This window comes from Microcaecilia unicolor, chromosome 7 (genome assembly GCF_901765095.1).
Source record: "Microcaecilia unicolor chromosome 7, aMicUni1.1, whole genome shotgun sequence".
NCBI lineage: Eukaryota > Metazoa > Chordata > Amphibia > Gymnophiona > Siphonopidae > Microcaecilia > Microcaecilia unicolor.
The window spans coordinates 210,303,490-210,329,918 of NC_044037.1; the positions used below are offsets into that span (position 1 = coordinate 210,303,490).

The window sequence follows — 26,429 nt, forward strand, 5'->3', positions numbered from 1 at the left end:
GTGGCCGGTTCAAATCCCACTGCTGCTCCTTGTGATCTTGAGCAAGTCACTTAACCCTCCATTGCCTCTGGTACAAAATTAGATTGTGAGCCCTCCAGGGACAGAGAAATGCCCAGTGTACCTCAATGTAACTCACCTTGAGCTACTCCTGAAAAAGGTGTGAGCAAATCTAAGTAAATAAATGAATATTTCCATTACAATAATAGTTTTGTTCTAAGCAAAACATCTGAAAAGCACGCAGCTCTCTGGTTTCTTACACCTCTTCTTCTCCTTGTTAGTCTTTTCTTCTTCATGGAGGTCACTCTTTTTGTGCTTATTCAGTGCTTCACCCTGGTGATGTATAGTGAAGATGCTGCACTAACAAAAGCCTCTAGTGAATCAACAGTACAGCAGAATCTCTCTGCTCACAGTAAAAACATAATTACAGACCACCAAAACAAGAGACAGAGTTTCAAACAGTTACAGTGTTCTGAAAAAAAAAAAAACTGAGACCTGAAAAAAGAAGCTAGGTTAAAGTTCTTGTTTATTCCATGTACTAAACAGATTATTTGTGTGCGAATTTTGAATCCACAGTAAGGCGGCTTTACAATTTCCAAATCAAGTGTGCTTTTAGGATTCTTGGAGCACCTTTTGCTAAGAAACAATAATGGATTTAGGCCCTCTTTCAACAAAGCCGCACTAGCAATTTCTGTGCGGCAAATGAGAGGAAGCTGAAAGGAATTGAGCTATGTAAATGAGGCCCTTAGCGTGCTAACAATTAGCACATATTAAACGCTAAGAAGCTGACAGGAATAGAATTGTTAGCATATTCTAAATCCATTAATGCACCTTAGTAAAAGGAACCCTTGGTAATTTGTATTCCACATCTAGGGCAATTGTAAAAAAAAAAAATCCTGTGATATTTTTTTTTAATGAAGGATTATTTGTAATAGACACACAATAGGACCTGATTTACTAAGCTTTTATCCCCATACACATGACATGGGGAAAAAAAGGCTTTAGAAAATCAGCCCCTATAAGAAAAGTCTATTCTAATCAGATCAAATATACAATAATAAGTGTAAGAGCAATACCGCGGGTTTAAGGGTATCCCAGTTCTGTTCTCCATGGAACAAATGATCACTTGCCACCTCTCCATTCTCCCTCCCATCATACCACATCCTTGAAGGACATCAATGCTAGAAGGTATAGAGCGCTATAAATTTAAATACCAGCTCTCTATTCTGATTTAAAACAAAGTAAACTTTATGAAACAATAATATTGGTGGTTTTCATTACTCTACTTTTCTCCTTGTCAGAGTCTTCTACATTGATTATTGTATGCACTTTATTCAACTAACATTCTAATCCTTGTTCACATATTCAAGCAGCTGTATACCTCTGAGACACATTCAAAAAAGCTTTCAAAACGTCCTCCATCCTAGCACAATATTTGTATTTTTCCCATTTTTCTTTTTAGGACATTTCTATTTTTTCTTATCAGTCTTGACCTAGATTTGCCAAGCTTCCTACTCTCTCTGACACTTTCTGAGTTGTACTCCAAGTATTACCTCATGATTTTTCTCCTCAAACTTACTGTTCAGTCAATAAGAATGCTCACTTACTACTACTACTACTACTTATCATTTCTAGAAGATGAAAAGCTGAATGTGCACTTGTGACCATCGTTAGAATAAATCCTCAAAAATAATTCATAACATTTTTTCCTACTAATTTTGACAGAGATGGGAGTAAAAGATCTGGCTGGATTATTTAACCGGACAAGAAGAAATTTACTGCCTACTTCAAATCTGACCGAAACTGAGTAGGTACCAGTGCTCTATGAAACACAATTTTACCTGATTTTTGGAAATAGTTGAAATAGTCAAGTTTTCATTGCTTTCTTTTGATCATTATTGAACTGCAATATATACCAATACCAGGCATAGAAAAGGCCTAGGCATCCTTCTAGAAGGCAAGAGAATCCTACACAAGTGACCCTAATTCAAGGACATGAGTGGCCGTTCCTCTCTCTTTTGCCAGACATTTTTCTTGCTTTCTCTTTTCTCTAGCACATGTTTTCCATTTTTTTTACTTGGCGAACTACTACGCTCATAAACTTCCATTTTGGTGTTTGTTCTTGGGACTTCTTCAATATGCTCTTCCATTATTTGTTCATTCCCTCCATCTAGAATGTGCCTTAATGACGGATCCTCAGGTGTACAAGCGGTGGTCCCACTTTCACTGCTACTCAGATCCAAATCTTCTAAGTACATAATTTTAGAATGAGGCATGCACTTCATAAATGTTTTCTCCCTCTCCAACTTTCGGCCTTGATGATGCTCATTCATATCTACTCCAGAGTCTAGGCTTGTGTCATTACTGTCTTTTTTCTTTCTCTTTTTCAAGTCTATATATGAGTGCCTCACCTGAGTGATAGGCTTGCCCTCTAGTGAAACAAACCATGCTCTGGGATGTGCTGATGAATTCCCTTTAGAAAGTTCCAACAGGGTCTGTTCTGAAATGCCTTGGAGTTCACTTGAAAATGGTGTCATTACCACTGCTTCATTCAGCGTTCCAGGAACAGATACAGACTCCAATAAACTGTTTGTGTAGTGACTCCAGTCTGAAGATTGTGACGACAAGTTCTGTGAGCCTTCAAGAGCAACATTCTGTTCTCTACTGGCTGTAGGTTGTAGATGAGTGTGAAGTGGCATTTTCGGCAACGTCTGTGTATAGCTATCACGACTTATGGACTCAACCAGTGGGCTGTAGACTATTTGTCCCTTTCTTGGCAAGGTAGCTGATTTGCATACTGCTAACTCTTCTGGGGAGTGGAAAAAATCAGAGGTTTGAAGAATGGCTATTGGTGGACTATAAATATGCATAAACTGTTCCGAGAGATGGGAAAGACCATACATATCTTCATTCACTGCAAGGTATCTTTTGTTTTGTTCATAAGAGTCCCTGGGAGACTGTGAAACATTGCTGTTAATATGTTTTCTTTGTGGTGAATGTCTGGTTCCATTCATATATTCTACTGGGAGAGCAGAATTTTTTGAATGACCATTTTGATTAGGTAATCGAAACGAAAAATCTTCACTGTAGGTGTTTGATTTCTCTTTAGATTTTGCAATTAAATTTCTGTCCTCTAGTTTGTCCTTTGAAGAAATCTCTCTGTGAGGACTACAGGAAGATACCTTAGCAGCAAGTGACTTTTCCTCTAGTTTTGTTGCAATGTGATTAATATGGGTGGTTGACGTTGTTTGGTCCTTTCTTAAGATTTCCATTTTAGTGGTACTCTTTTCCCTCTTCTGTGACTGACCACATTTATCTCTGTTGCAAAAAAGCAAAACAACAAAAAACAAAGAAACAAAGAAACAAACAAAAAAAAAACACAATAAATACTGTTTCAGGAAAATGCCAAAAGACTTTCAACAGGTTTTTGAAAGTTTTAAAGTTTAAGAGTCCAATATTTGAAGACCTTACCTCAAATTCAATATATGTGAAGAAATGTATATTTAAGAACCAAATATAACTAATGGGCATTAAAATACCCACAAAACTAGTATATCTATGTACATATATTTACAAATTAAGAGATTACTTTTTTCAAAACAAATGGAATGGAAGGTTTTCTGAATAATACAGTGGTTTCTTGTTATGCAGTGTCAATGCTGAGAAATGGTTCAGAACTATGGATGGATGCTATCAACTAGGAATGAGTCAGATGGTGCACCTAGAAGAATATGAGAACAAATCTTACTTCTACATCATCTGTTACCTCACTGAACATAATTTAAATCTGTGGCTCCCAAACCTGGTCCTGGAGGCCCCTAAGCCAGTCAGACTTTCAGGATATCCACAATGAATATTCATAAAAGAGATTTGCATTCAGTGGAGACAATGCATGCAAATCTCTCTCATCAATATTCATTGTGGATATCCTGAAAACCTAACTGGCTGGGGGGGCTCCAGGACCAGGTTTGGGAACCATTGGTTTAAATTGTATTTTCTTTTCAATGTATACAATAACTTACATATATAAATAAATAAGTAAATAAATAAATGTACCCCTCACCACGGACATTTATAAAACTCATAGCTCTTTCACTCGAAAACATTCTCATAGTAACATAGTAGATGACGGCAGTAAAAGACCTGCATGGTCCATCCAGTCTGCCCAACAAGATAAACTTTTTGTGTATACCTTACCTTGATTTGTATCTGTCATTTTCAGGGCACACACCGTAGAAGTCTGCCCAGCACTAGCCCTGCCTCCCAACCACCAGCCCCGCCTCCCACCACCAGCTCCGCCACCCAATCTCGGCTAAGCTTCTGAGGATCCCTTCCTTCCGAACAGGATTCCTTTATGTTTATCCCACGCATATTTGAATTCCGTTACGTTTTCATCTCCACCACCTCCCGCGGGAGGGCATTCCAAGCATCCACCACTCTCTCCGTGAAAAAATACTTCCTGACATTTTTCTTGAGTCTGCCCCCCTTCAATCTCATTTCATGTCCTCTAGTTCTACCGCCTTCCCATCTCCAGAAAAGGTTCGTTTGCGGACTAATACCTTTCAAATATTTGAACGTCTGTATCATATCACCCCTGTTTCTCCTTTCCTCCAGGGTATACATGTTCAGGTCAGCAAGTCTCTCCTCATACGTCTTGTAACGCAAATCCTATACCATTCTCGTAGCTTTTCTTTGCACCGCTTCAATTCTTTTTACATCCTTACTTACTTGAACACCAAAGTATACTACTTAATTTTCTTCTGTTTGCTTCTTGGCCATTTTCCATTTAGGAAAAGCATTGAATCCCACAACAAGCAAGGATCGAAGACCCCTAAGACTTCTGCATTCTACATGAGTAATCTATTCTTCAGTTCCCTTTTTGTCAGAAAATCACACATGAAGGCCCAGATTCAATATATGGAACCTACAAAAATTGACGTCGAACCCCCCCCCCCCCACACACACACACTATTCTATAAACCTCACCTAAATTTACGCATGCTTTATAGAATATGCGCCCATCCCTGTGACTAAAGTTTAGGCACGACCATTTATGTAAATGCCCGCGCCTAACTTAGTCACAAATCAGGCATATTCTATAACATTGCGGATAACTGTGCGTAATTTTTAGGAACGGCTACAACCCGCCCATGCCCCTCCCATGGCCACGCTCACTTTTGAGATCCGCGTATTAAAATTTATGTGCACCACTTTACAGAATATGCTTAGAATGTTGTGCCCGTAAATTCTAATTATAGCCAATTTGTGCTAATAACTACTTGCTAGTGAACAATTATTGTCGCTTATTGACTTGTTAAACAATTAAGTTGCATGCGCAACTTTAGCCACCATATAGAGAATCCGGGGGGGGGGGGGGGGGCGGGAATGCTGCACTAAGTCCTGTAGCTAACATGTCAGTTGGAAGAGCAACAATTACCCTGTATAACCACTGTGGACTACGTTGTTCTCTTGAACCACAGACAATCTAAAGGTCCTCTGAGAAGTGTACTTTATATTCTGTATTGTGCTATAGTAGAAAGCTTTACTATTACAACGGAGCAGAGGAAGAGGATGATTCCCTCTGGGGAAAAAAACGGCCAAATGGGAAGGAAAACCAGTGATAGGAAGAAAAACACTGGAATAGGATGGAAAGTGACTAATAAAAGGGAAAGAGAGGACTTTCCAACTAATTAGTGGGGATATCAGAGGAAGGGGTCTGAGAGCAGGATGGGTGGAGTCCTAACCATCCCCTGGGTATTAGAGCAGTAGCTTCAGAAATTAGAAGTGGTGAGCTGAGAGAGAAATGGCAACGAAGCTTTATTGAGAAGGACAAAGAAATGAGAGTAGAAATGCCAAGGGAGGTTATACTCCAGCCAAAAAAAAAAAAATGAAATACAGAATTTTGAAGCCTCACTTGAGGGGGAAGAAATGGAGCACCGTACATACTCGAATATAAACCTATCCGAGTATAAACTAAGAAAACAGTTCCCCCCTCCCCCCCAAAATGGAGAAAACTGTTAGCTCAAGTATAAACCGGGGGGGGGGGGGGGGGGGGGGTATATTAGAGCTGTACCAAATAGCATATTTTACTACGTGGCTGACTACGAATAATGAAAAATATTATTCGGTCAAATACAAATGCTGAATACAAATAATGGGCACTGAGCTTTAATATAACAAATAATAAAAGAAGTTACATGAAATCAGAAATCAAGTGTTTAATTCAGTAGGATTTAGCATAGTAGAGCCCCAGATTATTCATGGCAACATAGTAATTGACGGCAGATAAAGACCTGAATGGTCCATCCAGTCGATCCCACAATCACACTCATTATCAAGTCATGATTATACCAACAATGAATGTGATATAAAATTCTTGATCACTGTCTCTTTGGCATTTCTGGGACATAGACCATAGAAGTTTGCCCAGCCCTGCCCTTTGAGGTTTGAATTTAAATCACTATTTGGCTGAATGTGAATAATGTATTCAGGGCCGAATCGAATATAATACAAATCTTCAGTACAGCCCTAGCTTATAATCGTGTAAATAGGGGTTAAAAAAAAGGCTGGTTGGAATTTTGGAGCTTGTCGTAGCAGGTGACGAGGCTCTGAGTGGAGTGCAGGTTCAGTGAATGATGCCAACCCTGGCATTTGGGCCCTGTTGTCTGTGGCTGGCTGCTGGGGAAAGAGGGCTGAGAGGACTGTTGGGAGTTGGGAGGAGAAGCAGCACCCAAGGACCCAGAAGTGCAAGAAAGCCATGAGTGCCAGCTGTTAACCGGGTCCGCGGATAGTCTGGGCAGTTAAGGCAGGATGTGTGGTTGAGCAGTGCTGCAGCACTTTCATGTCATGGATTTTGAGGCAGCCGCGCATATGCAATTAGCATATATGCACGAGAATGGGAGGAGAAGCTATCTGCAAGCTCTCACCCTCCCTGAAACTCTGAGAGGACAAGAGTCAGCGGGCCTTGAACATGCGCAGATGCACCAGCACAGAACATAGCACTGGTGTCAGCATCAGCTACAGAAAGAGGTAAGAGCAATGCCGGTCAGCCACCATGGGGAGGGGGAGAAGGAGTGAAATGCCAGTAACCACGAAGGAGGGAGGGAAGAGTGAAACACTTGTCACCCAGGGAAAGGAGGACTCGAATATAAACCAAGATTCCAATTTTTAGGCTTTATTTTAGGCCAAAAAGTCTTGGTTTATATTTGAGTATGCACAGTATATTGGGGGTAAATCCTTATTATGTGTATTTTGCTAAAATATCTAGAAATCACTGATACTTTTTGCTGGGGTTCTCTGAACTAAATGTTGAACTCTTACACTAGAGAGGGTGGCAACAAAAGTAGCATCAATACCCAGTGTCGTAGCGAGGCAGCTGACACCCGGGGCGGGTCGCCGCTGCGCATCTCCCCCCCCCCCATGTGCAGCACGGCGCACCCCCTCCAGCGCACGCACCCTACCCCCTCCAGCGCGCACCCCCCCCCCAGAGCGCATTCTTACATGCACGAAGAAACGAAGAAACGAGGTGAGGGGCGGGCCGATCCGCCCCCGAATGCAAGTCGCTGGGAGCTGCGTCGGCTCTGCTGGTTCCCTGCTCTCTCTGCCCCGGGACAGGAAGTAACCTGTTCCGGGCCAGAGAGAGCAGGGAACCAGCGGAGCCGACACCCCCCCCCCCCCAGCGGTGTGCACCCGGGGTGGACCGCCCCACCACCCCCCTTCCTATGCCACTGTCAATGCCAGGTCTGCATTTTGCTTGATTTAGCATGCTTAATTTAGAGCTGCCGGTACTGTACTTGGAAAATCAGCATGACTTATAAGGGTTTAGTTCAATGCTGCTGAGACTATGGGGCCCTTTTACAAGCTGCTGGGCTGCTTGCTCAACTGTATCATACTGCTTCCCTGATTTATCTTTCAAGCAGGTTATAAGTTGTTTTTGTCTAAAGGGTCTTACCAAATTAATCAACAAATTCCCAGTTTCGCTGCCCCAATGGAGTAAAGCATCTATTTTCTGTTTAGTTTCTCTAAGCCTTTTCCAGATGTTTCCATCTAAATGTGAAATCGTTTTTAATGACTTTCCTTAAAATACTTTCCAGAAAATAGATGCTTTACGCCATCGGCAAACAATACAAAATCTGTACAATCAGCAGTATAGATTACACCGTTGGGGCAGCGAAACTGGAAATTTGTTGACTAATTTGGTAAGACCCTATAGACAAAAACAACTTATAACCAGCATAAAAGATAAAGATTTCTTTTGGATATCCTATTTCCAGGTTTTTGTCCTGTTTCTTTCGACTCTGTGCACTGCATAGAACTCTTAGGGGACATTCTAGTATAGAAGCGTAAAATGTAATGTAAAATACGAGGCGCCTAAGCTCCTGAAGATCCCTAAAGTGTGGTAGGTTTTGCAGTTACTGCATGTTTAATCCAAAAATTAACATGTAATAACAGAGGTTCCCTAATCAGGGGCGTAGCCAGACTTGACATTTTGGGGGGCCCAGAGTTAACATGGGGGGGGGGCACTAGGCATATAGGTGTGAGTAGTATTTAGGAGTATACCAAATAATGCGTTAGAGTGAACTTTATGATGGATTTCTAAGTAAACAGTCTATTCTGCATCAACATAAACCACATTCTCACTTATAGAAACTTTGGAAACATTGACATTTTTAAATTTCTTACTTCAGTCACTCACACAACACAGACTAATCCTCACCAATTACAGAATAAAGGAACAAAAATTAGAAAAGGAAACAATAAGAAATCACATTCTCTATAAGCAGTACAGCACAGGAGAAATAAAACTAAAAATGCATTATCTACTGTAGGAAGCAAAATGCAAGATCATTTTCTACCCCAAAATAAAACCCACAATTATCTGGATACCCATGAAATGTTAAAAACTTGTGGGACACAGTGGGCCTGATAGTCAGACCGCAGGAAGCAGCCCGCATAAGTGCTGCAATCAGCGTTGACCCTGGATATTCAATGCCAGGCTGTTTCCGGTGACCGCCATTGAACATCCAGTAGGACCCAAAGCAGTGCAAAACAATAAGTCATAAACAACACAGTTTATACCAAATTGTTAAACCATCCTTAGGTTTTGCCTTTGGGTTTAACAAGCAATACCATCTGCATGTAAGGTCTAGATAAACAAATTCAAACAATCTATGTTGAAGTCATATGCCCAAAATATGTAATACTTGGTAGTAATAATGAAACAGTGATGGAATATTCACATAGCAGGCAGTCAACAGATTTATTTTCCACTGAAAATAATTAATTGTGCATGAACTTGGTGGCTAATACTGTGCTGCTTGTTATTTTGTATTTTGGCAGTGTTTGTTTGCCTGCATAATAAAATCGCACGTGCAAATATTTTTGAGGTGGCAGTAAGTTCAACTACACTATTGGCAGCTGTGACAGCTAGCGCATGGTACTGACCTGCACGCTAGCTGTTACATCTGGCCACACCTCTGCTTGCCCATGTTATGCCCAGATCCCACCCACTCCTGCGTTAGGCAGAAGGGAGGGGGGCCTGGAAACTCATAGGAGAGGGAGGGGGCCTGGAAACTCGGAGAGGGAGGGGGCCTGGAACTCAGAGGGAGGGGGGCCTGGAACTTAGAGGGAGGGGGGAGAGGGGGGAGGAGGGGGAGAGAGGAAAGCACCACATGTAAAAAAAAAAATTTCAGCACCCCCAATCATTTTGAAAAGTTGGCTCCTATGAAAGGGCCCCTACACAAAATGGCCTAAAACTGCTTTTTCTATGAACGAATAGATCTCCATGAAAGGACTCTTAACTAAAAATGTCACTTTATATATAGAGTCTCTTGCTAACATAATGACCAATTAAAAATGGTACAAGTAGAAATTTCTCTTACCTGCAGAAACAAAGCAGAACAGAAAAGAATCCAATGATAATGACTACAGTGCCTCCTAATATGGCTGTAAGAAACATTGTATGGTAGGTTCTGATGTCCTTGGAAGCTGCATTACCAGTGGATCCTAAAGTTGGTCAAAGCAAATATACACAAGAATGTTTTTTTTTTCCTAGAAGTTGATATGTGAGGTATATTTGATCATCCCACTGCCTCCTGAATATTATTTTTGCCATTCATTTTGTACCTCACAAACTCTGGGTCTCATTTACTAAAGTGAGACTCCCCCCCCCCCCCCCCCCCCCCCCTCCAGTTACATGCACAAGACTGGAGTCTACCATCACACAGATTTTTGCCTTCACTTTGAAATGCTTTGCCATACTCACTTTGGTTTGAGTCTTCTTTAAAAAATTCTAAAACGTGTCCAAAACCCACTTTTTTACTCTGGCATTTGATGGCCCATAGGAGGTGGGCTGGAGCATGCAGGCTGTATTCCCCTGTTTGCACTGATTCTCTAGAACTAATTTATTATCTGTTGATTTTTCTTTATTTCTTCCCATCCTCCTCTGAGATATTTCGAGTTCCCTGTGGTTTCTGATGTTTTTTAAGTGTTAACTGCTTTTTTGTATACCAATTAAAGGCAGTATAGTAAATTCAATAATAAGCACAGACACAATAACCGTAAATAGGCCCCACTGAGAGAAATGGGTCCTGCGTTATTTAACACGTAATCACATTCACTGTCTTGTATTAATATGCATTAAAGCGAATGCTACATACCTGTAGAAGGTATTCTCCGAGGACAGCAGGCTGATTGTTCTCACTGATGGGTGACGTCCACGGCAGCCCCTCCAATCGGAATCTTCACTAGCAAAGTCCTTTGCTAGTCCTCGCGCGCCCGCGCGCACTGCGCATGCGCGGCCGTCTTCCCGCCCGAAACCGGCTCGAGCCGGCCAGTCTCATATGTAGCAAGACAAAGACAAGGGAAGACACAACTCCAAAGGGGAGGTGGGCGGGTTTGTGAGAACAATCAGCCTGCTGTCCTCGGAGAATACCTTCTACAGGTATGTAGCATTCGCTTTCTCCGAGGACAAGCAGGCTGCTTGTTCTCACTGATGGGGTATCCCTAGCCCCCAGGCTCACTCAAAACAATAACCATGGTCAATTGGGCCTCGCAACGGCGAGGACATAACTGAGATTGACCTAAAAAATTTACCAACTAACTGAGAGTGCAGCCTGGAACAGAACAAACAGGGCCCTCGGGGGGTGGAGTTGGATCCTAAAGCCCAAACAGGTTCTGAAGAACTGACTGCCCGAACCGACTGTCGCGTCGGGTATCCTGCTGCAGGCAGTAATGAGATGTGAATGTGTGGACAGATGACCACGTCGCAGCTTTGCAAATTTCTTCAATAGAGGCTGACTTCAAGTGGGCTACCGACGCAGCCATGGCTCTAACATTATGAGCCGTGACATGACCCTCAAGAGCCAGCCCCGCCTGGGCGTAAGTGAAGGAAATGCAATCTGCTAGCCAATTGGATATGGTGCGTTTCCCCACAGCCACTCCCCTCCTATTGGGATCAAAAGAAACAAACAATTGGGCGGACTGTCTGTTGGGCTGTGTCCGCTCCAGATAGAAGGCCAAAGCTCTCTTGCAGTCCAATGTGTGCAGCTGACGTTCAGCAGGGCAGGAATGAGGACGGGGAAAGAATGTTGGCAAGACAATTGACTGGTTCAGATGGAACTCCGACACGACCTTTGGCAAGAACTTAGGGTGAGTGCGGAGGACTACTCTGTTATGATGAAATTTGGTGTAAGGGGCCTGGGCTACCAGGGCCTGAAGCTCACTGACTCTACGAGCTGAAGTAACTGCCACCAAGAAAATGACCTTCCAGGTCAAGTACTTCAGATGGCAGGAATTCAGTGGCTCAAAAGGAGGTTTCATCAGCTGGGTGAGAACGACATTGAGATCCCATGACACTGTAGGAGGCTTGACAGGGGGCTTTGACAAAAGCAAACCTCTCATGAAGCGAACAACTAAAGGCTGTCCCGAGATCGGCTTACCTTCCACACGGTAATGGTATGCACTGATTGCACTAAGGTGAACCCTTACAGAGTTGGTCTTGAGACCAGACTCAGACAAGTGCAGAAGGTATTCAAGCAGGGTCTGTGTAGGACAAGAGCGAGGATCTAGGGCCTTGCTGTCACACCAGACGGCAAACCTCCTCCATAGAAAGAAGTAACTCCTCTTAGTGGAATCTTTCCTGGAAGCAAGCAAGATGTGGGAGACACCCTCTGACAGACCCAAAGAGGCAAAGTCTACGCTCTTAACATCCAGGCCGTGAGAGCCAGGGACCGGAGGCTGGGATGCAGAAGAGCCCCTTCGTCCTGCGTGATGAGGGTCGGAAAACACTCCAATCTCCACGGTTCTTCGGAGGATAACTCCAGAAGAAGAGGGAACCAGATCTGACGCGGCCAAAAAGGAGCAATCAGAATCATGGTGCCTCGGTCTTGCTTGAGTTTCAACAAAGTCTTCCCCACCAGAGGAATGGGAGGATAAGCATACAGCAGACCCTCCCCCCAATCCAGGAGGAAGGCATCCGATGCCAGTCTGCCGTGGGCCTGAAGCCTGGAACAGAACTGAGGGACTTTGTGGTTGGCTCGAGATGCGAAGAGATCCACCAAGGGGGTGCCCCACGCTTGGAAGATCTGGCGCACCACTCGGGAGTTGAGCGACCACTCGTGAGGTTGCATAATCCTGCTCAGTCTGTCGGCCAGACTGTTGTTTACGCCTGCCAGGTATGTGGCTTGGAGCACCATGCCGTGACGGCGAGCCCAGAGCCACATGCTGACGGCTTCCTGACACAGGGGGCGAGATCCGGTGCCCCCCTGCTTGTTGACGTAGTACATGGCAACCTGGTTGTCTGTCTGAATCTGGATAATTTGGTGGGACAGCCGATCTCTGAAAGCCTTCAGAGCGTTCCAGATCGCTCGCAACTCCAGAAGATTGATCTGTAGATCGCGTTCCTGGAGGGACCAGCTTCCTTGGGTGTGAAGCCCATCGACATGAGCTCCCCATCCCAGGAGAGACGCATCCGTGGTCAGCACTTTTTGTGGCTGAGGAATTTGGAAAGGACGTCCCAGAGTCAAATTGGACCAAATCGTCCACCAGTACAGGGATTCGAGAAAACTCGTGGACAGGTGGAGCACGTCTTCTAGATCCCCAGCAGCCTGAAACCACTGGGAAGCTAGGGTCCATTGAGCAGATCTCATGTGAAGGCGGGCCATGGGAGTCACATGAACTGTGGAGGCCATGTGGCCCAGCAATCTCAACATCTGCCGAGCTGTGATCTGCTGGGACGCTCGCACCCGCGAGACGAGGGACAACAAGTTGTTGGCTCTCGCCTCCGGGAGATAGGCGCGAGCCGTCCGAGAATCCAGCAGAGCTCCTATGAATTCGAGTCTCTGCGCCGGGAGAAGATGGGACTTTGGGTAATTTATCACAAACCCCAGTAGCTCCAGGAGGCGAATAGTCATCTGCATGGACTGCAGGGCTCCTGCCTCGGACGTGTTCTTCACCAGCCAATCGTTGAGATATGGGAACACGTGCACCCCCAGCCTGCGAAGTGCTGCTGCTACTACAGCCAAGCACTTTGTGAACACCCTGGGCGCAGAGGCGAGCCCAAAGGGTAGCACACAGTACTGGAAGTGACGTGTGCCCAGCTGAAATCGCAGATACTGTCTGTGAGCTGGCAGTATCGGGATGTGTGTGTAGGCATCCTTCAAGTCCAGAGAGCATAGCCAATCGTTTTCCTGAATCATGGGAAGTAGGGTGCCCAGGGAAAGCATCCTGAACTTTTCTTTGACCAGATATTTGTTCAGGGCCCTTAGGTCTAGGATGGGACGCATCCCCCCTGTTTTCTTTTCCACAAGGAAGTACCTGGAATAGAATCCCAGCCCTTCTTGCCCGGATGGCACGGGCTCGACCGCATTGGCGCTGAGAAGGGCGGAGAGTTCCTCTGCAAGTACCTGCTTGTGCTGGAAGCTGTAAGACTGAGCTCCCGGTGGACAATTTGGAGGTTTTGAGGCCAAATTGAGGGTGTATCCTTGCCGGACTATTTGGAGAACCCACTGATCGGAGGTTATGAGAGGCCACCTTTGGTGAAAAGCTTTCAACCTCCCTCCGACTGGTAGGTCGCCCGGCACTGACACTTGGATGTCGGCTATGCTCTGCTGGAGCCAGTCAAAAGCTCGTCCCTTGCTTTTGCTGGGGAGCCGAGGGGCCTTGCTGAGTCGCACGCTGCTGACGAGAGCGAGCGCGCTGGGGCTTAGCCTGGGCCGCAGGCTGTCGAGAAGGAGGATTGTACCTACGCTTGCCAGAAGAGTAGGGAACAGTCTTCCTTCCCCCGAAAAATCATCTACCTGTAGAGGTAGAAGCTGAAGGCTGCCGGCGGGAGAATTTGTCGAATGCGGTGTCCCGCTGGTGGAGCTGCTCTACCACCTGTTCGACTTTCTCTCCAAAAATGTTATCCACACGGCAAGGCGAGTCCGCAATCTGCTGCTGGATTCTATTCTCCAGGTCGGAGGCACGCAGCCATGAGAGCCTGCGCATCACCACACCTTGAGCAGCGGCCCTGGACGCAACATCAAAGGTGTCATACACCCCTCTGGCCAGGAATTTTCTGCACGCCTTCAGCTGCCTGACCACCTCCTGAAAAGGCTTGGCTTGCTCAGGGGGGAGAGCATCAACCAAGCCCGCCAACTGCCGCACATTGTTCCGCATGTGTATGCTCGTGTAGAGCTGGTAAGACTGAATTTTGGCCACGAGCATAGAAGAATGGTAGGCCTTCCTCCCAAAGGAGTCTAAGGTTCTAGAGTCCTTGCCCGGGGGCGCCGAAGCATGCTCCCTAGAACTCTTAGCCTTCTTTAGGGCCAGATCCACAACTCCAGAATCATGAGGCAACTGGGTGCGCATCAGATCTGGGTCCCCATGGATCCGGTACTGGGACTCGATCTTCTTGGGGATGTGGGGATTAGTTAAAGGTTTTGTCCAGTTCGCAAGCAATGTCTTTTTTAGGACATGGTGCAAGGGAACAGTGGACGCTTCCTTAGGTGGAGAAGGATAGTCCAGGAGCTCAAACATTTCAGCCCTGGGCTCGTCCTCCACAACCACCGGGAAGGGGATGGCCGTAGACATCTCCCGGACAAAGGAAGCGAAAGACAGACTCTCAGGAGGAGAAAGCTGTCTTTCAGGAGAGGGAGTGGGATCGGAAGGAAGACCCTCAGACTCCTCGTCAGAGAAATATCTGGGGTCTTCTTCCTCTTCCCACGAGGCCTCACCCTCGGTGTCAGACACAAGTTCACGGACCTGTGTCTGCAACCGTGCCTGACTCGACTCCGTGGAGCCACGTCCACGATGGGGGCGTCGAGAGGTAGACTCCCTCGCCCGCATCGGCGAAGCTCCCTCCGCCGACGTAGTCGGGGAGCCTTCCTGGGAGGCGACGGCAGCCGGCACCGCACGCGGCACCGACGCCGGAGACCTCACCTCGGGCGATGGGCCAGCCGGCGCCACGCTCGACGGTACCGGTGGCGCAAGCACCACCGGTACCGGAGGGGTAGGGCGCAACAGCTCTCCCAGAATCTCTGGGAGAACGGCCCGGAGGCTCTCGTTCAGAGCGGCTGCAGAGAAAGGCATGGAAGTCGATGCAGGCGTCGACGTCAGAACCTGTTCCGGGCGTGGAGGCTGTTCCGGGCTGTCCAGAGTGGAGCGCATCGACACCTCCTGAACAGAGGGTGAGCGGTCCTCTCGGTGCCGATGCCTGCTGGGTGCCGACTCCCTCGGCGACCCAGAGCTCTCGGTACCGACACGGGAAGGGGACCGGTGACGATGCTTCTTCGACTTCTTGGAACGAAGCATGTCACCGGAGCTTCCCGGTACCGACGAGGAGGACGTAGAATCCAGCCGTCGCTTCCTCGGGGCCGAGGCCGAAGGAGGTCGGTCTCGGGGGGGCTGTACCGCAGGAGCCCTCAGGGTAGGGGGAGACCCACCCGAAGGCTCACCGCCACCAGCAGGGGAATGGACAGCCCTCACCTGCACTCCCGACGATGCACCACCGTCCGACGACATCAGCAGACGAGGTCCCGGTACCACCGACGTCGATGCAGCTATCCGATGTCTCGGCGCCGATGCAGAGGGCCGATGCCTCGATGCACTCGATGCACTGGCAGCCGAGGATGAAGCTCTGGACGCTGAAGACGTCGATGCACTCGATACCCCCGGTGCCGATGCCGACGAAGAGCCCGAGAACAAAACGTTCCACTGGGCCAATCTCGCTACCTGAGTCCGCCTTTGCAAAAGGGAACACAGACTACAGGCCTGAGGGCGGTGCTCGGCCCCCAGACACTGAAGACACGACGCGTGCCTGTCAGTGAGCGAGATTACCCGGGCGCACTGGGTGCACTTCTTGAAGCCGCTGGAAGGCTTCGATGTCATGGGCGGAAAAATCACGCCGGCGAAATCAAAATCCGAAATGGCGAAATGAGCACCAAAACTTTGAGGGAGAAAAATCTCGACCGAGGCCGAAAAGAGGCCTACCCCGACAACGAAAGAAAACTTACCGGGGCAAAATCTGAAAATACGGGAAGGGGCAAACGAAACCCGAGGGGGCTTCCGGAACACTTCCCGAACAGTTTTAAAGGATTTTCCGAAGAAAAAACACGTCGAAAAAGGACGCGCGAGGTCGACTTTCCGGGGCTCGACACGGCGAAAACACGACCGTACCGAGTGCGGACGAAAGAAGACTGGCCGGCTCGAGCCGGTTTCGGGCGGGAAGACGGCCGCGCATGCGCGGTGCGCGCGGGCGCGCGAGGACTAGCAAAGGACTTTGCTAGTGAAGATTCCGATTGGAGGGGCTGCCATGGACGTCACCCATCAGTGAGAACAAGCAGCCTGCTTGTCCTCGGAGAATACATGTTAACCAATTAATACAAGTTAGTTAATGAGTTTCTTTTTAGGAACTCTGACTCAGCTGGGAGCAATGCTAATTAGCATTAGACTGGAGTTTCAGAGGCAGGCCTTCTTTTCAGTCCCTAAAGTATTTCCTCATTTCAGTATAGATAGGGGGCAATTCTAGCGTAACCTCGTTATCGGTGGTCTAATATTTAGGGACCTGCAGTTACACCAGCCATAGAGCTGGTATAATTGTAGACACCTAAATGCACAAGCAATTGACTGTTTTCTCTAAGTTGCATGCATAAGTGACAGCCCCTCCCAATTTGCACCCAAGTGAACAGCCCCTTGCATCTACACACTTCCTCCTGATTCTATACATGGTGCCGAAATTTTGGTGCAGATCCAAGATGCATGTGCAACTGAGTTAGCGAGCCACTAAGTATGAATAGGCCTTAACGATCAATGATTGCACTTAATTGGCACTAATTTGGATTTACGTGTGAATTTGCGTATGTGCTATTCGATTATGCCGTGTGCCTAAATCTAATAGCATGCAACACAAAAGAGTAGGGGCATAGGGGTTCAGGTGCGTGCCAAAAGTTTGCACATAGTTTTATAAAATAAGGTCATTTACACTCTGAAATCCAACGAGTTGGGTGCTGGCATTTACGCCAGATTTCAGCCGATATAAATACCAGCGCTCAACATTAGGTGTGACAGGGGCCCTTTTACTAAGCCGCGTACGCATGTCCTACGCGTGTCAATTTTGAACTACCACCCGGGCTACCGCATGGCCCGGGCGGTAATTTCACTAAGTGCACCAGAAATTTTCCGTAATCGGTATTGTATGCGCGTAGGCCATTTCCGCCCGGTTAACGTGTGAGACCTTACCGCTAGGTCAATGTGTGGTGGTAAGGTCTCAGGTCCAAAATGGACGCGTGCCAATTTTTATTTTGCCACATGTCTATTTTCGGCCAAAAAAAAAAGGCTTTTTTTGCAGGTGCACTGAAAAACGGACCTGTGTGCATCCAATACACGCGTCTACACCAGCGCAGGCCATTTTTCGGCATGACTTAGTAAAAGGACCCCACAATCGGTTCTATGTATTATTCTATAAAGAGCACTCATCCTGAAGTGCTTTTCACAGAATGGCGATTTTTGAGTGCTATTTATAGAATTTCCTCCCTATGCCAATTACATGCGCCTTTACAGTATAGCACTTAGGCAAGTAAGTGGCACCAAAACACCTACCGTATTTTTCAGACTATAAGACGCACTTTTTTCCCCAAAAATTTGGGAGGAAAATGGGGAGTGCGTCTTATAGTCCGAAGGTAGCGATTCCGGATCGCCCTCCCCCCGAGTTCGGGATCGCCCTCCCCTACTCACGTCAGCGATGTTCTCTGGTGGTCTAGTGACGTCGGGGCAGGAAAGAGACTCTCGGCGGCCATTTTGAATCTCGCCGAGACCGTCAGGCAGCATACAGGAGGACGGAGGAGGACGGAGAGCAGCGCGCTGGGCAGGAAAGAGGGGGCTCTTTCCTGCCCCGATGTCACTAGACCACCAGGGAACATCGCTGACGTGAGTAGGGGAGGGCGATCCCGAACTCGGACAAGACGCACCGGAGCACCTAGGTTTTAGAGGAGGGAAAAAGGAAAAAAATTTTTTTCCTATTTCCCTCCTCTAAAACCTAGGTGCGTCTTATGGTCCGGTGCGTCTTATAGTCCGCAAAATACGGTAAGTGCCAGTTTCCCTGTAAATTTATGCGTGCAAGTGGTGTGTAACTTTACATGCCCTATGATAGTATTATCCTTATAGGGCTAGATTCTATATATCGTGACTGAAAATTCCACATGGAAAAAAATACGCCTAGGCATATTCTGTAAAGTACGCCTAAATTTTATACAATATGCTTAAATTTCCATGCAGTATACAGAATAGCGCTAAGAACCTCTAGATGCAACCAAATGTAGTTGCAGCTATTTGCGCCATGTTTTACTTGGCATAAATTCTGATGCCTAAATTAGGCGCAGGCTGCCAGATTCTATATAGCGTAGCTAGAGATCCGCGCCAAAATCCAGGTGTATTCTATAACAATGTGCGTAACTTAATTGGCTTAACAAGCTATCAGCATCGATAACAGCACCTAACAAGCAATAACAAGCACTAATTGACAATAATTAGAACGCGCACAACTCGCTAAGCGTTTTCTGTAATGAACTGTGCCTAAGTTCTAATGCACATAGTTCAAAAGGGGCATGGCCATGGGTGGGGAAATGGGCATTACATGGGCATTCCCAAATTTACACGCATAGTTATAGAATAAGGCTCAGTGTGTGTAAATCTATGCGCGTGGATTTACACCATGTTTTTGCTTGTGTAAATGGAGGCACGCAGTTTTAGGCGCTGGGATTTCAACTAAGCATATTCTATATATAGCACCTAAATCTAGGCGCCACTTATAGAATATGCTTAGGAGGAAATGTTTACCACATGGATTTTTTACGCACCTTATATAGAATCTGGCCCAGAGCGGGTGTATTCTATAACAATGCGCCACCCATGGTCACACTCCCTTTTCAACTATCGGGTTCTTTTACGTGCTATAAACGCTAGAGGCACCCATAGAAATATATGGGTGTCTCTAATGTTTAGAACATGCTTAATTTTAGCGCACGCTAAAAACGCTGGCTTGCCTTTGTAAAAGGACCCCTATATGACTTAGAATTTAGGTGCACCGCGTTACAGAACACACTTAGGGGCCCTTTTACAAAGACACGGTACGCTCTACGCGCTTGCAGCACACACCAAAATGAGACTACCACCTCCTTGCGGTAATTTCAGATTTGGTGTGCACCCATATTTCCAGGACAAATTATTATATTTTATTTCCTACTGCGTGTTTCCAGCGTTAATCGGCAGTTGGTGCGTGCCAACTGGTCAACACACATATAGCAGGTGAATCCTTACTGCTAGATCAGTGGGTGGCGTTAAGGGCTCAGGCCATAAGTAAGCGCGCGCTGGTTTCAATTTAGCACAGACCCTTTTCCCAGCCATTTGAACAAAAAAAAAATTTCCCCCACAGTAAAAACTGGCCCGGCACTTGCCAAAAACACGCACCCACACTACTGCAGGCCACTTTTTGCCGTAGCTTAGTAAAAGGAACCCTTAGTGAGTTGTGAGTGTAAATCTTAATGCCAATTAGTGCTGATAATTGGTTGATAACATCCAATGACCTGTGCTGATTAGCTAGTTAATCAATTAATTTACACACATTATTATAGAATATGCTTTGATTTCCACGTGGAAAATAAGGCGTCATATATAGAATCCCGGGGTCAGTCTTTAATTGTTCACTACATCTTGTCATCAATAATACACAGATGTCTTCACCACATTGATTAAAACATCTACTATATTACAGATTCCACACTTAAGCAACAGATACAGATTGCAGGGACAATGTACAAAAAGCAAAACAAGGGTAAACTCTGCATCTAATTGACTACCTGCAAACTTGTACAACTTTTCTGTATGGGTAAAATTTCTCTAGAAAACTACATTAAAATTTGGAAAATATGATGTACATATGTTATTTTCTGATTGTAACCCAACAACACCACAAACCTCCTCCACTCTCAGAATTCCACCTCTAAATATGTACTAAAGTATTATCGTGTATGCTTTTAGGCACATTTAGAGGCAGGTTTCAAAACTTGCATTCAACCAGAATACATGTTTGTAAAAGCCTCATAATGAGCTAAGAGTGGATATCATATACTGTACCTAAGCCTGGAGAAGCTCTGGATATGATCTTGGAAGAATAATGGGGAGAAAAGCCAGTTCCTGTAAGTCTGGTATATAACAGCAATACAATGAAAAAACTGAAGAACAATTTTGTAAAGAGAAAATATATCTCCAACAGATAGTCTTGGTTCTTGAACTTTAATCTGTTTTGACTTTTTTTGGAAAAAATATTTATTTTTAAAAGTTCTTTCATTTATGTCAGTAAGGGGTCCTTTTACAAAACGTGAGCTTACCGGTCGCTAAAATAGAAGTACTGCCAGGCTACCGCAGCAGCCTGGCAGTAGTTCCCACCCCCAGTGCACGCAATTTTCAGCGCTACAAAATATTTTTATTTTTGTAGTGCTGGCGTGTACCCGGCAGTAATTGGGCAGTGCCGTGCACCGTCCGGTTACTGCCGGGTTAGCACGGGAGCCCTTACCGCCACCTCAATGGGTGGTGGTAAGTGCTCCCCCCCAAAATGGTCGTGTGGCAAGTGCTTCACTTGCCGCAGGGCCATTTCTTAAAAAAAAAAAGAAAGACTTCAAAGGGGGCCTCAGTGTGCGTCAAACATACGCGCTGATGCCAGCGCAAGCCCCCTTTTGTCGCAGCTTCGTAAAAGGACCCCTAAATGACTCAGGTTTCTAACATAGTCAAAAAAGTGTATTTATTTTAATTAAAAGTATTTATAACCTAAACCAGCCATTTTTTGTGTTGTTTTGTGCATCCATATGTAATACCTTCCAGTCCAGAGAGTGGAGCAGCTATCCAATAGCCCAAGTGTTGTGCAACATATGTCCATACTAAATGGCTGTCCTCTTGCTTTACCATTCCCAAACCACGATTTACCCATGCACCTAAAACAAAGGTAAGAGTTAATATCCTAAGTTCAAAATTAATTTTTTTTGTGTGCATGAAAATAGGGATAAGCAAGGTACTAACGTTAAATATAAAGCATCTGAAAAGAAGCTTGTTGTAGAGACAAAAAACTAGATCCTAGTCAGGTTCATTTGAAGTGAAAAAGTATGTGAGGGAGTCGGTTGGACTTCTAGGCAGCCAAAAGGTAAAGGAATATTTAGAAGGACAAGGTAATGACAGGACAACTAAGGGGCCCATTTACTAAGCCGCGTAGGCGCCTACACGCCTGGCTACCACATGGTCCATGCGGTAATTTCATTTTTGACGCACATCTGCTACGTGCGACGGAAAATAATTTTTATTTTATGGCGCGTGTCAAAAAACGGGTGGTAATCGTCATTCTACAAGCACAGATGATTACCACACGGTTAACACGTGAGACCTTACCACTAAGTCAATGGCTGGCGATAAGGTCTCAGACTAAAAATGGACACGTGGCAATTTTTATTTTGCCGCACGTCCATTTTTGGGAAAAATTTCAAAAAGGCATTTTTTTTGCAGGCGCGCTGAAAAATGGATATGTGTGCACCCAAAACACGCACCTACACTAGCGCAGCTCATTTTTCTGCGCACCTTATTAAAAGGACCCCTAAATGAATTATTTCTGTCATTACTAAAGAGGATGTAGAGGACATACATAAACTGGAAACATTCTTTAATAGTGATGAGTTGGAACAACTAAAACAAATCACAGTGGACCTAGAACAGTGTTTTCTAAGTTCAGTCCTGGAGTATCCCTTACTAGTCAGGTTTTCAGGCTATCCACAATGAATATGCATGAACTTTATTTGCATACACTGCCTCCATTATATGCAGATCTATTTCATGCATATTCATTGTGGATAGCCTGAAATCCTGTCTAGCAAGGGATACTCCAGGACCGAATTTGGGAAACACTGATCTAGAAGACAAAGGGGCTCATTTTTGAAACAGAAAAACATCCAAAAAGTGGCACAAAGCAGCAGATGGACTTTTTTAATGCCAAAACATCCAAATCACTATTTTCAATATCCAAGACAATTTTCTATGCAGTTCGTCTGCAGTGCATCCAAATCACAAGGGGGTGTGTTGGGGGCAGCATTTGGGGGGTCCGAAAACTTGGACGTTTTTCTACCATAATGGAACAAAGCAAAAATATCCAGGGCTAAAGTTAGATGTTTTTGATCTAGACTTGTTTCAATCACGACCAAGTCACAAAAAGGTGCCCTAAATGACCAGAAGTCCACTAGAGTGATTAAGGCATGACCCCTACCTTACTCCCCCTAGATCCTCGCGTGCCGTCGAATGAGAATTTAAAGCTGTTACATAATCTTATACAGCAGAATTTGGAGGCAACAACTGATATTAAAAGAGAAATTAACAATATGGCTCTTCAGCTGAAACAATACAATGCTCTTTTAGAGCTTTTTGAAGAGAGAGCTTGAGTCAGTGTAAATGCACAACAGCAAATGCGTCATTCCATTACTAAATTAGAAAGCCTCAAGGTAGACCTCAAAGATATGGCAAAACAAATGAGGAAAAATAATATAAGGAATTGGGGACATCCTGAGCTGTTGGACATTCAATTCCAAATGCCGTTACAATTGGTACTACACCCCTCACAGGTTACATAAAATATTTCCTTCGTTGTCAGCTTTGAGCTGGCGCCAGTGTGCAGGAGAGGGTGATATGTATCATATCTGGTGGGCATGTCCCAAGGCTCAGAAATATTGGACTAATGTTTTGCGACTGGTGCACAGTATTACCAAGCTTTCATATCCTATGAAAATGGAATATTGTCTTCTTCATGTTAAGCTGAGGAGAGTCAAGCCACACATTCATCACTTGCCTACATTTGTTTTTGTGGCCAGCAAGTTGGTACTGGCTGCAGCTTGGCGGCAGAGTACATTGCCAGGTCTTGCGGTGGTAATCCGCAAATTGGATCATATTCATCTGATGTCTAAATTGACAGCTAAGCGAGCTGGTCATATCATAGCGTATCAGAAAATATGGGACACTTATGTGACATGGTCCTCTTGTCCGAATCCCTCTCTTGGACTTTCATAAGGGGGGGTTACTATAGGGGAGGGGAATCTGTGGGGGATAGGGAGGGGGGAATGGGTTTTGAGGTTGAGGTTAATCACAGCTTGTTTAACCTGCTTTATAGCTGTGTGCTTCTGATATATTACTACTACTATGACTACTATTTAGCATTTCTATATCGCTACAAGGCGTACGCAGTGCTGCACAAACATAGAAGAAAGACAGTCCCTGCTCAAAGAGCTTACAATCCAATAGACAAAAAATAATAATAATAAACTAAGCAAATCAAATCAATAATGTGAACGGGAAGGAAGAGAGGAGGGTAGGTGGAGGCGAGTGGTTACGAGTCAAAAGCAATGTTAAAGAGGTGGGCTTTCAGTCTAGATTTAAAGGTGGCCAAGGATGGGGCAAGACGTAGGGGCTCAGGAAGTTTATTCCAGGCGTAGGGTGCAGCGAGACAGAAGGCGCGAAGTCTAGAGTTGGCAGTAGTGGAGAAGGGAACAGATAAGAAGGATTTATCCATGGAGCCAAGTGCACAGGAAGGGGTTTAGGGAAGGACGAGTGTGGAGAGATACTGGGGAGCAGCAGAGTGAGTACATTTATAGGTTAGTAGAAGAAGTTTGAACAGGATGCGAAAACGGATAGGGAGCTAGTGAAGGGTCTTGAGGAGAGGGGTAGTATGAGTAAAGCGACCCTGGCGGAAGACGAGACGGGCAGCAGAGTTTTGAACCGACTGGAGGGGGGAGAGGTGACTAAGTGGGAGGCCAGCAAGAAGCAGATTGCAGTAGTCTAAATGAGAGGTGACAAGGGTGTGGATGAGGGTTTTGGTAGAGTGCTCGGAAAGAAAGGGGCAGATTTTACGGATGTTGTAAAGAAAGAAATGACAGGTCTTGGCAATCTGCTGGATATGAGCAGAGAAGGAGAGAGAAGAGTCAAAGATGACCCCAAGGTTTCGAGCTGAGGAGACAGGGAGAATGAGAGAGCCATCAACAGAAATAGAAAACGGGAGGAGCGGGGAGGTGGGTTTGGGGGGGGGGGGGGAAATGAGAAGCTCGGTTTTGGTCATATTTAATTTCAGGTGGCGTTGAGACATCCAGACAGCAATGTCAGACAAGCACGCTGAAACTTTGGTTTGGATGCAAGGTGAGATATCAGGGGTAGAAAGGTAGATTTGGGAGTCATCAGCATAGAGATGGTAGGAAAAGCCATGGGATGAGATTAATGAACCAAGGGAAGAAGTGTAGATAGAAAAGAGGAGGGGACCAAGAACAGAACCCTGAGGTATGCCGACAGGCAGAGGGATAGAAGTAGAAGAGGATCCACCAGAGTGAACACTAAAGGTGCGGAGGGAGAGGTAGGAAGAGAACCAGGAAAGGACAGAGCCCTGGAATCCAAGTGAGGACAGGGTATCGAGAAGTATGCTGTGATCGACAGTGTCAAAAGCAGCGGAAAGATCAAGAAGAATGAGGATGGAATATTGACCTCTGGATTTAGCCAGTAATAGGTCATTGGAGACTTTAGTAAGCGCAGTTTCGGTTGAGTGGAGAGGGCGAAAACCAAATTGTAGTGGGTCAAGAACAGCATGTGAGGAGAGAAAATCAAGGAAGCGGCGGTGAACAGCACGCTCAAGTAATTTGGAGAGAAAAGGAAGGAGGGAGATGGGTCGGTAATTAGAGGGACAAGTAGGGTCGAGTGAAGGCTTCTTAAGGAGAGGTGTGACCACAGCATGTTTAAAGGCAGCAGGGACAGTCGCAGTGGAAAGTGAGAGGTTGAGAATGTGACAGATAAAAGGAATAAGAGCAGGAGAGATGGCATTAAGAAGGTGGGTGGGAATGGGATCAGAGGAACAGGTGGTACATTTTGAGGAAGAAAGGAGAAGTGTAGTTTCCTCAATAGTAACTTCAGGAAAGGAGGAAAGGGAATGAGGGGAACGGACTAGTGGAGGGAGAGGTGGTGAGGTAGAGAAAGCAAGGTTTATCTTTTGAACCTTGTTGTGAAAGAATTCAGCTAGGGTCTGAGGAGATAATGAAGGGGGAGTTGGGGGAGGGGCACCTTGAGGAGAGAGTTCAATGTGGTGAAGATAGGGTTACCATACGTCCGGATTTCCCCGGACATGTCCTCTTTTTGAGGGCATGTCCGGGGCGTCCGGCGGATTTTGCCCCCGCCCACGTTTGTCCGGATTTCTGGACAAACGTGGGCGCGGGTGCGGGCAGGCGCGTGCGTGCGGTGGGCGTGTGGGCGGGCGATCGGCGCCGTGGGTCTGGTGACCTGGTCTCCCGTCCCCTCCCCTTCCTTACCATGTTCCCTGGTGGTCTAGTGACGTCTTCGGGGCAGGAAAGAGCCCCCTCTTTCCTGCCCGGAGCGCTGCCTCCCCTGTCTATCATCCTTCTCGGTCTGGCTGGGGATTCAAAATGGCCGCCGAGAGTTGAACTCTCGCGAGGCCGCTTCAACTCTCGGTGGCCATTTTGAATCCCCAGCCATACCGAGGAGGATGCAGCAGGCAAGGGCAGGCAGCGCTCCGGGCAGGAAAGAGGGGGCTCTTTCCTGCCCCGAAGAGAAGACGCTACTAGACCACCAGGGCTAGACAGTAAGTGAGGGGGGGGTATGTGATGGGGGGGAGGGGACTATGTGACGGGGGGGGGGAATAGGGCCGGAACCCGGACCTGAAGGGGGCGGGGCAGGGGCAGGGCATGAGGCGTGGCGGGGGCGGGGTAGGGGGGCGTGACATGTGTCCTCTTTTTCAGAGGACACAAAATGGTAACCCTAGGTGAAGAGAAGTCGAGGATTAGAGCCAAGAGAGTTGGTCAGTTGGATATAATAATCCTGTTTGGCACGTAAAAAAGCAGATTGGAAGGAGGTCAGCATGAACTTAAAGTGTAAGAAAT

The 26,429-nt window shown here is 46.1% G+C and overlaps 1 protein-coding gene across 1 annotated transcript in view; it reads right to left on the bottom strand.

The window, feature by feature from the left end:
* Nucleotides 1-151: 151 nt before the first annotated feature.
* FAM171B (family with sequence similarity 171 member B) overlaps nt 152-26,429 on the bottom strand; it is a 92,367-nt gene continuing 66,089 nt past the window's right edge. Inside the window, exons 6-8 of the mRNA XM_030210453.1 lie at nt 21,345-21,461; nt 9,879-10,002; nt 152-3,315 (exon numbers count right to left, since the gene is read on the bottom strand). Coding sequence (XP_030066313.1) covers nt 1,980-3,315; nt 9,879-10,002; nt 21,345-21,461 — 1,577 coding nt within the window. The 3' untranslated portion in view covers nt 152-1,979. The remainder of the gene's footprint in view (nt 3,316-9,878; nt 10,003-21,344; nt 21,462-26,429) is intronic.